At 39.8% G+C, this 12799-nt stretch overlaps 1 protein-coding gene across 3 annotated transcripts in view; it reads left to right on the plus strand.

The window, feature by feature from the left end:
- Positions 1 to 12799, plus strand: part of sez6b (seizure related 6 homolog b) — a 950260-nt gene that overhangs the window by 420971 nt on the left and 516490 nt on the right. For all 3 annotated transcript variants that reach the window (XM_072242771.1, XM_072242770.1, XM_072242772.1), the window contains exon 2: positions 3371 to 4213. In XM_072242771.1, the coding sequence (XP_072098872.1) occupies positions 3371 to 4213 (843 nt within the window). The remainder of the gene's footprint in view (positions 1 to 3370; positions 4214 to 12799) is intronic.

Genomic DNA, 12799 nt, shown 5'->3' on the forward strand with positions numbered 1-12799 from the left:
TTCATTCAAACCAATACTGTACAATGGAGTTACCACAGGTTAAAAGTGATTGATAGCACACTAGTCATAAGTCTTTTAAATCAGGAAGCTGTCTGATTCACCAGGTGAAGTTAGACCTGTTGTGAACCTGTGCCAGTAACATATGGTATCACAGCATGATTGCTCAGGTGTTTTTTCTAAAGTTAACCCACACTGCTAATAGATATTGGATTGTCCAGCGATTGCTCCCTTCTAAGAAAATGGCAATATTTTGCAGCAGTGACACAGTTATCATTTTCTGGTTATGAGGTTTTTAATCAGTTCATTTCACTGATTTTAATAGTTGTCTATGAGTGAGATCCATGTGAAGTAAGTAACAAATGGATCAACATTCCCTGCTGTAACAAACATAGCAACCATTAGTTTCTTTCATGGAAAATAATAAAATATCAATCTAAGCATCTAATAATTCTTTGCTAGATAGATCTTACGTGGTAGGTATTTATTTATAGCTATGTATTGCAATGAAAAATATTTTAAAATTTCAACCACATCCTATGTTGTGAAAGCAGATAGTGTTGGAAATACTCAACAGATCAGGCAGCATCTGTGGAGAGAAAGATATAATGTTTCAGCTCCTTTGAAATTTCATTATCAGCTGAGACGCAAACACTGTTGGTGGTGCCTGATCTGAATTTCCAGCATTGGCTATTTTTTTTAAATTTCAGCTCTTCTACATTTGCAGTTTGAAGCTAGTTCTTAGATTTAGATTCCTACTTGATTTTAATTTGATTGAGACTGGGGAAGCAACCTAGATTTTGAAATTACACTGCAGAATATAAGAGATATTCAAACTAGCAATTATGTAAAGTATTTCAAGCCTCTCAAATACCTTCCAGTCTGAGAATTACAGTTGAAAAGAAGCCATTATTTTTTCATAGCTAAAACATGGCAAACCTGTGTGGACAGGTAGAATCCATAGATGACAATTATGGTAATATCTCAGTTAATCTGTGTCAATAATATCATTTGAGAAGTAAAGGCTTGTAAGGATATTGATCTCATCAAACATCTCACAAATAATGCTTTATATCTTCCATATTAACCAGGTTTAAGCATGATGGCATCTTTAGCAGTGCAACATGCCCTCAACATCGCAAATAAAACCCCAGCCTAGATTGGATATTCCAACAGATTAAAAGAATAGACAGATCAAGGGGGCATGGACACACAACTCGTGCCACAGATTAGCAAGGCTGCTGAACATGGAAGCAAGTGTTATCTTTGTCAATAGAATTGGAAAGTTGAAAAGCCATGCTCAGCTTGAAAGCAAAGCCCTTAGATATGCTACAATTGGTATACATTGAAGAGTTCTATACTCTGTGCTATAATTATTGCACCATTTTTTTTCTGCCATTCATTCTTTGGGTTATTTTTTTCTCTCTGTTTTGCTGATGTCTGTGAAGAGTAAGGATTTCAGGTTGTATACTGTATACATTCTCTGATATTAAATTGAACCATTGAGCCATGGGAGATTTGAATAAACATTTACTTATCAGCTCCTGGAACACTGAGGTTCCATATATCAATAAAAATTCAGCAGATTGCCTTGGAATAGCAGTGACCTGATGGAAATTGTTGGAGCCATCCTATTTATTTTCTGTCATGTGGGTTGGGGCATAGTTGAAGCAAATGAGTATTGTTATGTATTCAAGCTTAGCTAGTTTAGTTTAGTCTCTCAGCAGTTTGGTTTGTTTTAAAGTAACCACTACATTTTGTCAACAGAAAAAAATATCATTCTCCATGGCTTAACTAGACTAAACTAAACTAGCTAAGCATGAGTACTGAACTATACTCAGGCTGAACCATGAGTAGATAACTGAATGGAAGAAAGACAAGTCAAGTTGTCATTTTAAGAAATCCCTTTCCCATCAACCTATCTCATCTTCCATGTTCACACTGGCACACATTCTCAGCCATTAGTACTTTAGCTGGACATCAGGAGTACCCACAGAGCCAGTTAACCAGTGAGCCCAAAGTTAGCAATGAAAATAGACTATCTCTCTAAAGGAAATAGAAGGCTGAATTGCCTTTTTTTTTCTCACAATTGTTTAAAATGAAGCAAATTGCCAGATTTTAAAAGAATTTTAATGCTTAGAAACTGTATTAAAATAAGGAAATGGCATAACATCCAGAATATTATTGAAAATAATTGGAGAACTTACCACTAAATGTCTCTAGATGCTCAAGGCTGTTTCTTGGCCAAGTTTAATTAATCCCTAATGTACTTAAGTGAAATTTCACTTGGTCATTATTTATAGCAAAGCTGTACTTCTGATTTAGTTCTCAATTAATATTGGAATAGGAATGGCAAAGCAGAATCTATTTACCCCAAAAACATTAATTCTGGATGTTGATGCATGAGGTCTTTGGTTTGGTCCATGCAAACAGCAATTAAGATTTTACCACATTAATACAGTAATACATTAACCTTCATGTCCACTAGAAAATCTTTTAACTGAAGGTCTGTAAAAACTATGGAAAAAAGAAGTGGGTATCGGCCAAGAATTTCATAAAGTACTTTGATTGTTTCAATATGGACCTACAACGATATGAAGAAGCTGGAATTGGATGTTTAATTACAGGTTACACATACTTACTGACTGTCTTCATAATAACACTGATTAGAACAATTTACTCAGTGATATTGAAATCCTCAAAGTACAAAGATCAGAGTAAGTTTTTTGTTTTAAATGCAAGATATTTGGCCTGTGAACAAATTTACAGAGATGATCAAGTATCAGTTGACACACAAATTAAAAATCATAAAAATTCTTCAATGAATTCTCCCTTTGTTCTCTTCTCCTCATTCATCTTTCTCTGTATCTTAAAGCTTGTTGGTCATAAATGTTTTTTAGTTATGGTAAAATGACACTGACATGAAACATAAACCGACTCAAGGCTTCTCCAGTCAGCAGGGAATCTACTTGTACCAGGGGTCAAGCAAGAACACCCTCCAAGGGCAAGTAACCAACAAGTTTAGAGCATCCTACTGTTAACTGAGATTTGATTCCCACCATTGTTTTTCTCTTCACAACTGCTCTCTGATCCTCTGCATTTCCAATATTTTCTCTTTTTTATTTTAGATTTCCAGCATAGTTTTGCTTTTTTATTACTGTTCAAAAGGGAGTTGGATCACTAACTGTTTCAAGGATGATTGCGGTTTCTCAGTCTCAAAAGAGAAAGAAATCTTTAATGCTCATTAGAGTGATGAAAAGAAATTGGGATTACATTTATAATCAGGCCTCTAACATGTTTGATCTATTTGAACTTGTATTCACAGCTGTCTCTCTCTTAAGTGACTAATCTTCTTATTGTTTTGTTTTTAAAGATTTGAATGCCATGACTGGGAAAGGAACAAGTCATGCTAATGTGGGAACTGGACATAGCACCATAGCCACCACCACCGAACCAGAAGATGGATTTCACTTTGTTAGTACAACACTCAATATCAACATCAACAACCATCACCCACTGTTGGAAGAGGTCATTCATGAATCTCTGCTGAAGAAGAATTTTCTTGGACAGGAACGTATCTTTAACAGAGGAATGACACTTGGGACTACTATGCCAGCTTCCCGATCCCAGAATCCTCAGCATCCTCTGGTAAATCAGATGGCCTCTGACGATACTCCTGATTTTTCTGACATCACCACGACAACCACCATGGCCTCAACTTCACCAATGACAATGCTGGGTAACAACGCTGCTCTGGTAACAAGTCCTGCTCCCTTGACTGACAAGATTGTTGACGTCATTGCAGGTAAAACTCCAGCGATGGTGTTGACAGCTGCCACCACAGACTCTCTAACAACAGCCATGGTTAAGACGGCTGCAAATGAGATGGAGGAAACTGCATCTCAAAAAAGTAACACTCCATTCGTTCGAACCGAGCCTGCCAGCTTCTCTGTTACAACAGTATCCCCTCAGAGCAAGTTGAATACCTCTCAGCACAGCAACGACCAAGGGGGAGCCACTATGGTAACCAATGACACTCCAACAGCCATGGCTGTAACAACTCCAGGAGCACATCAAGTGCAAGGGCCCAGCACCCAACAAACTGATAATCCTGCGCCAGACATGACTGTCACATCAGCTGCTAATGAGGCTGACGAGGAAACCACGATGACAACCATCATCACAACAACCATTATTACAACTGTGCAAACACCAGGTATGTCATTGGTTCTTTTGGGATGGCTGAAGTGGGATTTTACAGTTAGGATAGGCCACCTTCTACCTGATAAAGGTACCAGTTAAAAGCCAGGGGAAAATGGTCAGCCTATGTGGTGTGCCTAAAGGTAGAAACCCAGACCTTTTCAACAATTTATAATGTTACTTTGAATAATATTATGGCAAAAATCTCGAGTAAAACACAAATAGAATGTTGCCTGCTGTTGATGTGACTTGCAGAACAAAACTGACTACTAGGTTGGCACCCTGCATCCTCTTTTGGATCAAGTTAGAGTCATCTGGCACCAGAGAGTTGGTCTGAGAGAAACCAAAAATAAGTTCCAAGTCAAGAGTCATCTAACTTGCTCGATGAAATCTATCTAGGTCGTTTTCTATTCATGATTCAATGATACTGGAGTTTCTGACCAAACTCTGCCACAGAACCAGAGAGAACCAAATAAATGTAAGAAAATCCAGTAGCACCCAAGTGTTCCATGTTGACCAATATTCCCATCTAAACTAGTTGCAAAAGACACCCATGTGTCCTTCCTCAGGTAAATACAGAGCTGAACACGGTACTCCTATTGTGGTAATGACAAGACACTACAAACTAGCAAAGGAGGTAACTTGATAGAAGTATACAAGATGATGAGCAGCATAGTTATGTGGATTGCCAGAGACATTTTATCAGGGTGAACATGACTGATATGGGGGGGGGGGGGAGCATAATTTTAAGGTGATTGGAGGAAAGTATAGGGGGGAGGTGTCAGAGGTAAGTTTTTTTTACCACAGAGTGGTGGGTTCATGAAACCTACCGGGGTGATGGTAGAGGAAGATAGATTATGAGCATTTAAGAACCTCTTAGATAGATACTGTGCATGGATGATAGAAAAATGGAGGTCTACGTAGGAGGAAAGGGTTCACTGATTTTAGAGTAGGTTAAAAGGTTGGCACAACATGGGCCAAAGGCCTGTATTGTGCTTAATGCTACATGTTCTATGATCTGTAAGGATTGTTTATACTTCTATGGAAACAGGAGCTTCAACCCATCAAGTACAAATCCACATTAATCGCATATTTCTTCTCAATCTCACCAACCCCCACTTATCTCCTGCCACCCACCTGTACTAGGGACAGCTTCTAGTGGCTAATTAACCTAGGAACCAGTATGCTTTTGGCAGGTGGGAGAACACCAGAAACATAGAAACATAGAAAATAGGTGCAGGAGTAGGCCATTCGGCCCTTCGAGCCTGCACCGCCATTCAGTATGATCATGGCTGATCTTCCAACTCAGAACCCTGTACCAGCCTTCCCTCCATACCCCCTGATCCCTTTAGCCACAAGGGCCATATAATGATAATTTAATAGTCAGTTGTGGATGAGTGTGTCCCCACAAAAATCATTTACTGTCTTGCCCAACCAGAAGCCTTGGATGAAAGAAAAGATCCACAATTTCCCTAGGGGGCAGATCAGTGACATTCATGACTGGTGACCAAGTATAGTACAAGAGATTCAGTTATGGTCTCCAGAAAGCCATTTCACATTCAAACTGGCTATTCCAGAGCAAACTTGAATCGGAGAAGGATGCTTGACAGCTGTGACAGGGCTTGAATGCTATCACCTCCCACAAAGTAAAACCAAGCAACGTGTGTTTCCTCCCAGAAGGACTCAGTGCTTCTTGTGCTAGCTTAGACTAACAAAATATGAGGCACCTTCACAACCACCCACGGCTCCCAGTGACCCTGTGATTTCAGTCTCTGAGGTCAACATGAGAGTATCCTTCATGAGGGCGAACGCATAGAAAGCCCCTGGTCCAGACAGGGTATCTGGCCAAGGACTGAAGTCCTACATTGATCTACTGGCTGGAGTGTTCATTGATATCTTTTACCTCTCACTTCAATGGTCTGAGGTACACACCTGCTTCAAATAGGCTTCAATTATACCATTATCCAAGAAAAAAATGTGGTAACCTACCTCAATAATTATCATAGCCCACCTTATCTTGTGCTTTCTATTGCCCTGTTATTGAAATTCTGTTATTAGAACAATATTTATGCATGATCCTCAGTAGTTTATAGTTACTAAAAAGTCAACTTCTGATGTGATTTCTTGGTGCATGTGTGTAGAACTACAAGAATACAGATCTTACATACAGTACATGCTGTTGGGTAAGTGCCATGGTATCAGCAGGCATTTAGTACAATCCTCGATGACTGAACTAGGGCTGTGGAGGCTTTGGAGAGACTACAAAAGAGGTTCACCAGGATGTAGCCTGGATTACAGAGTATAGGCTATAAGGAGAGGTTGGTATACAATTGTTTTCCCTGGAGTGTCAAAGACTGCGAGGAGACCTGAAAGGTGTTTATAAAGTTATGAGAGGCAAAGGTAGAGTACAAGGTTACTTCCCCCACCATTTCCCCCCCACCACCACCCCGGGTAGGAATGTCAAATACTGGAAAGCATAGCTTTAAAGTGAGAGGGTAAAGTTTGAAGTTGATGTGCGAAGTGAGATATTTTACACAGTGCCTGAAATGGTTTGCGAGGGATGGTAGTGAAAGCAGACATGTTAGTGGTTTTAAAGAAGCATTTCCACTTGCACATGAAACAATAAATGGTGTCTGATAAAATCCATATGCATCCCTTCACCTATATATTTTTAAATGGAAATCTATCAATAAGGGTTTTAATGTGGGAATCCACATCAGCTACTGTTTACTCCTGAAACTTCAATTTACAATTTCACAACAGACTTGGATTCTCCAGGGGAAAGACGCAAGGTCAAGGTTCATGGTTGTTTAATGTCACTTCCAGTGCACAAGTGCAAAGGAGAGCGAGATAATTGTTGCACACAAAAAAGCACATAAGATCAAGAACACAATAATAAAAAAAACAATAAATACAAATGCATAATATAGACTGGAGACTGCAGATGCTGGAATCTGGAGGAATAAACAATCTACTGGAGTAATTCAGTGGGTTGAGCAGCATCTGTTAGAAGCTTGGAACACCGTATCAGGACTGTGCTTACAATCATGGAGCAATGCAGCACTAATGCATCTTGTTGCAGTTTCCTCATTGTCAGTTATTACATTAAAATTTCCTCTTACAGAGAGTGGTGAATCTTTGGAATTTTCTGCCCCATCGAGTTGTGAAGCGTAATTTGATAGAAATATTTAAAGCAGAGGTGAATACGTTCTTGGAAGTGTGGGGATTTCAGGTTATGGGATGTGGCACAGAGAGGGAGACAAGGCCTGGGATAGGTCACCCATGGCAGGCTTAAGGGGCTGTGCTTCCTACCCCTGCTTATATTTTCTCATTAGACAGAGTAAAGGACAAAGAAGGAGAGGGCATTGCAGCAATGGTGAATGAGTTTAGGGAGGGAGAGCAAGGAAGCTAGTGTGGAAAAGTGGCCAAACATTTTAATTCCCATTCCCATTTCAATGTGTTGGGTCCATGGCCTCCTCTTGTCCCAAGATGAGTCCATCCTCAGGGTGGAGGAGCAACACCTTATATTCCTTCTCGGCAGTCTCCAACCTGATGACATAAAAATCACTTTCTCCTTCCAAAATCATAAAATTAAAAAATAAAAAAATTCCCCCACCCCACCCCCAGACTTTACCTCTTCTCACCTGCTTATTTCTCCCCCCGGGTCCCCTCATCCTTTTCTTTCTCCTACAGTCTGCTCTCTTGTCTTATAAGGTTCTTTCTGTCACCCACCCGCCTGGCTTCACCTATCACCTTCCAGCTAGCCTCTTTCCCCTCCCCCCCACCTTTTTATTCGGACATCTTCCCCCTTCCTTCTCAGTCTTGAGGAAGGGTCTCGGCCGGGTACACCAACTGTTTATTCTTTTCCTTTGATGCTGCCTGACCTGCTGATTTCCTCCAGCATTTTGTGTGTGTGGGTGGGTTGCTTTGTATTTCTAGCGTCTGCAGATTTTCTTGTGTGTGTGTGTGTGTGTGTGTGTTTAACCATTCTTACCCGTTTATGCACTTATGTGCGTCCGTGTGTGTCTTGGTGTGTATGCTTTGTCAGTGTAGCAGAGCCTGATCCTTTGGACTTCGCCATTGGACCAAGTCCTCACTAGCAAGGCCACGCTTCTTTGTGCTAATATCCTCCTGCTCCACGCATTGAATCCTTTGGCTACTTGCATTAGCCCAGAATTACAGCTTTAATGAGTAAATGCAGAGAACTGAACTGAACTGATGAGCCGAACACTTCAGTTTACTCACCCAGCGAGATGTTGTCAGCCCAAATCCCTTTAAAACCATTGCAATGTAAACATATTCCAGAGCTGAGGAAGGAACTGTAGAATTTGTGATGCTGTTTCCTTCACTTCCCAAATCAGGCTTGAGCAGGCAATTAACACAGCGGCAACCTATTAAAGGAAATATCCATCAAGTTATCTACTTAAGGCTTTAGTCTGGCAATACGTGCCCTATTCTCTGTTAGGTGACCTTATGATAATCAAAGTACTTAGCGTATCTTGTACTTCAATTAGAGAGTTGGTGTCCTTTTGCACAACAGCCTTAATATGTGCTTAATACTTTATAATTAAATCTGATCTTACTTAAAGATTTTGATCATCAGTGAACTGCAGTGAGCAAACGGAAAGTAATCTGTCACAATTGTTCTTTAGTGTATTTGCTGGTACACTAAAATAAGTCCAAAAATTTGAGGAATGTACCTTCCATGGATACAGACATTCAGGGAGAATGGTTTGTACAGGAATGTTACAAAGAAGTAGTGGACACCTTGGCACAGTGACCAGCATTCATCCCTGACCTTGTCTGCTGTCTGTGTGGAGTTTCCATGTTCTCCTTCTGAGTACACGGGTTTCCCCTAGCACTCCAGTTTCATCCCACATCACAGAGATGTAAAGATAAAGATCTTCAAGAATTAGCTTTATTTGTCAGATGTACATCGAAACATAGAGTGAAATGCATTGTTTCCGTTAAATCCAATCAATGAGGGTTGTCCCAGGGGAAGCCCAAAAGTGTGAATACGCTCCTGGCGCCAATATAGCATACCAACATCTCACTAACCCAGTTTTCTCCCACTTTCCCATCTTGGGAAAGTGGGAGAAAACTGGAGCATCCACAACATGCAGCTTAGTAGAGCCATTGTAAAGTTTTCCTGTAGCTTTTAAGAAACTCTTGGAAAGGCACATGGATGATAGAAAAATGGAGGGTTATTTAGGAAGGAAGGGTTAGATTAATCTTAGGGTAGGTTAAAAGTTTGGCCCAACATCATGGGCTGAAGAGTCCACACTGTGCTGTGATGTTCAATGTCAACAACCAAGAAATCCATGTCTGAAAAATTCCCTGGAGACAAGGCCTCTAACTACCTCTTGGTGGTGGTGATTTCATGATGGTGTTCATGGTATTTCTACGGTTTTATATTTAGTAACTTTCCCATTAAGAACTAAAATCTACACCATGAGCATTATAGTGATTGTTTTTTCAAGTAACAGTGACTGGTGATTGAAAATAATATTAATCTAATTTGCTCAGTCAAGCAGATGGATACAATTTAAGATTCATTCTGCGTTCTTCGCAGTAGGTCCAGATGGACAAAGATCAGAAATTTACATAGAAGTTGCCTGTTATTTGTTGAGAACCAAGAACACAGGTACAGATGATACCTTGCATTTTTGGTACAGTGAATGGTGGAAATCTTTCTTGTAATACTACTGCATTACAAAACCATTGGCACCGGTTAAAATTCAAAGGAGCAGTTTTCAAAACTGTTCTCTAACAATGTCAATGTGAATAATGTACTTCAGTGAGGTGTGTGCGGCATTTTAATGCAGGAAAACCATTTTAGTTTGAGAGAAGAGGGATTAACCTAAAGCCGGGAACATAGTCGACAAATTTAAATAATTGGTTTTCAGATCCTCTTGAGGTGAGCTGAAATGAGGATGGATTCAAATGTATGAACTCACTTAACCCTAAAGTGCTGGCAGTCAGCTTTTAAAATTCTGACAAGGAACAGATGACTTATTAAAAAGAAAAGAAGTTCAGAGTTTGGCAATCCATTGTCCCCTTATCTGACACTTTATTGTCCATTTTATATTGCATATCTCATCATTTATTGTAGGTTCTCTCAGATCAGTTTTACTAGCTTCAGCTATAAGATACAATATTTCTACAAATATGATTGAAGCATGAGGTTAAAATAAAGCTTAATGGTGTCAGAAATTGCTTGTTTGTATCATGATTTGCTGTTAGCAAAAATATAGATTTATTGGGCTTTGACTTCTGCTTTCCCAAGCTTAAGTTCACATCTGCTTGATTAGGAGGAAGCTGGATAAACTGCTTGTGTGAGAAGTGAATTAGGTAATTTCATCCCGTGCCCTGGTGAGCATGGTCCAAAAGCAGAAAAACAGCCAGAACTTTGGGAAATGGGAACACTTTGTGCTGAATGAGAGGGATGGTTCCTTGAGGGTAAAGTCAAGGGATATCGAACATTGAACGGTACAAACAGGTAGCGGTCCTTCAGCCCATCACAGTTACACCAATCATGATGCCAATCCAAACCAAACTCATCTGCCTGCACATCATCCATGTCTTTGTGTACTTGGGGTTCCTAACCTGGGGTCCACAGAACCCTCAATTAAGGGTAAGGATCCGTGGCATGAAAAAAGTTGGGAACCCCTGCTCTATACCTTGCCCTTTCATGCCTCTGTCCAAATGCCTTTTAAGTGTTGCTATCGTATCTGCTTCTGCAACCTCCCCTGGCAGCACACCTACCACTCCTTCCTTAAGGCAAAAAACTTGCCTCACCAAACTACTTTAAACTTTACCCTTCTAAATATCAGCTAGCTGTATAACCTCACCCTAGGATAAAGAGTCTGACTATCTATCCTAAATATCCATCTAATAACTGTCCATACTTCTGTCAGGTTACCCTTCAGCCTCCTGTGTAACAGAGAAAACAATCCAAGTTTGTCCAGCCTCTCCTTATAGTTAATGCTCTCGAATGTAGGCAACATCCCGAAGAAACTCTTCTGCACTATCCTTAACTTTTCCACATCCTTCCTATGGTGCAGAAGCCAGAACCGCACACAATATTCTAAATGTAATCAAAGTTTTATACCATTGCAACATGACTTGCCAGCTTTTATAGTTAATGACCTAACAGATGGAAGCAAGTATGCCATATGCCTTCTTTATCATTCTACCCATGTAAATTGTACCCCAAGATCTCTCTGTACATCTTTATTCCTATGAGTCTTCTCATTTACTATATACATTAGTATTTGTCCACTTGTCCATATTAGACTTCATCTGCCACTTCTCCACCCAATTTTCTAACTGGCTTATGTCCTACTATATCCTTTGGCAGATTTCCTCACTATCGTTCACTTCCACAAATCCACTACCCTTCTTATTAACTGCAAATTTACTAATCAGACGACCTACGTTTTCATCGAAATTCGAACTAATCCTTGCAAACAGCACAGGTCACAAACCTTCAGTCAAAAGTTCACCTCTGTGCCTCTACCAGCTGTCTTCTATGACAAAGTTAATTTTTGATCCATTTACCAGCTCACCATCAATTGGATATGATTTAATCTTTTAGACAAGCCCATCACGAGTGTTCTTGTGAAATACTTTGTTGAAATCCATGTCCTCAACATCTGAACGACCCTCATCTATCACCTTCATCCTTTATTCAAAAATACCCAATCAAATTTGTGAGGCAGAACCAAGTCGACTATCCCTAAAAAATCTATGCTTTTCAAATGCAAATAAATTCTATATGTAAAAATCATTCCCTACCATTCATTTAAAGCTCATAGGTGTGTAATTCCCTGGATTCTTAAACAGTGGAATGGCATTGGCTATTCTCCAGTTTTCTTGGATCTCTCCTGCAGCTAATAAGGATACTAAGACCTTTATCAAGACCCCAGCAATCTTCTCTCTTTGTTCCCTCAGTAGCCTAGAATGGGTCCCATTAGGCATTGGGGAATTATCCAGTTTAATGTTCTTCACAACAATCAACCCCTTTCCTGCTTAATATTGGCATACCTAGAACAGCGACATTATCTTCCCTAATCTTATATCATCCATATTCCTCTCCTTGGTGAATACTGATGCAAAGTACTAATTTAGGATCTCACTATCTTGCTTTGGCATAAATTCCCACCCTTTTCTTTGACTAGCTATCCTCTTGCTCCTAATTATCACACAAAATCCATTGGGATTCTCCTTAACCTTACTTGCCATTGATATTTTATGGCCCATTTTAGCCATTCTAGTTTCTTAGTGAGGTTCTTAATTCCTTGTTTAAATTATTATTAATGAGGGAAAATACATGTAGCTTTATTCTGAAATTAAGTCTGCCATTTATGATCGGAAGACACTGGAACTACCTAAATTAAGTTATTTCTCGGGGCCGAGTCTTGTGAAGATCAGGGTAAAGTATGGACTTTCAGACTTGCAAAATCGTCTCTTGGCTGAAGTTTGGGATTATGACATAATTGTGTGTTCAGGATATAATTTTCTTTTAGTTCAGATGGAAGTTTAGAACCTCTAGTCTGTGACAGTGAATGGATACTGACTGTACTGGCATCAGCTTCCCAAC

The sequence above is a fragment of the Mobula birostris genome, chromosome 25 (genome assembly GCF_030028105.1).
Source record: "Mobula birostris isolate sMobBir1 chromosome 25, sMobBir1.hap1, whole genome shotgun sequence".
Lineage (NCBI taxonomy): Eukaryota > Metazoa > Chordata > Chondrichthyes > Myliobatiformes > Myliobatidae > Mobula > Mobula birostris.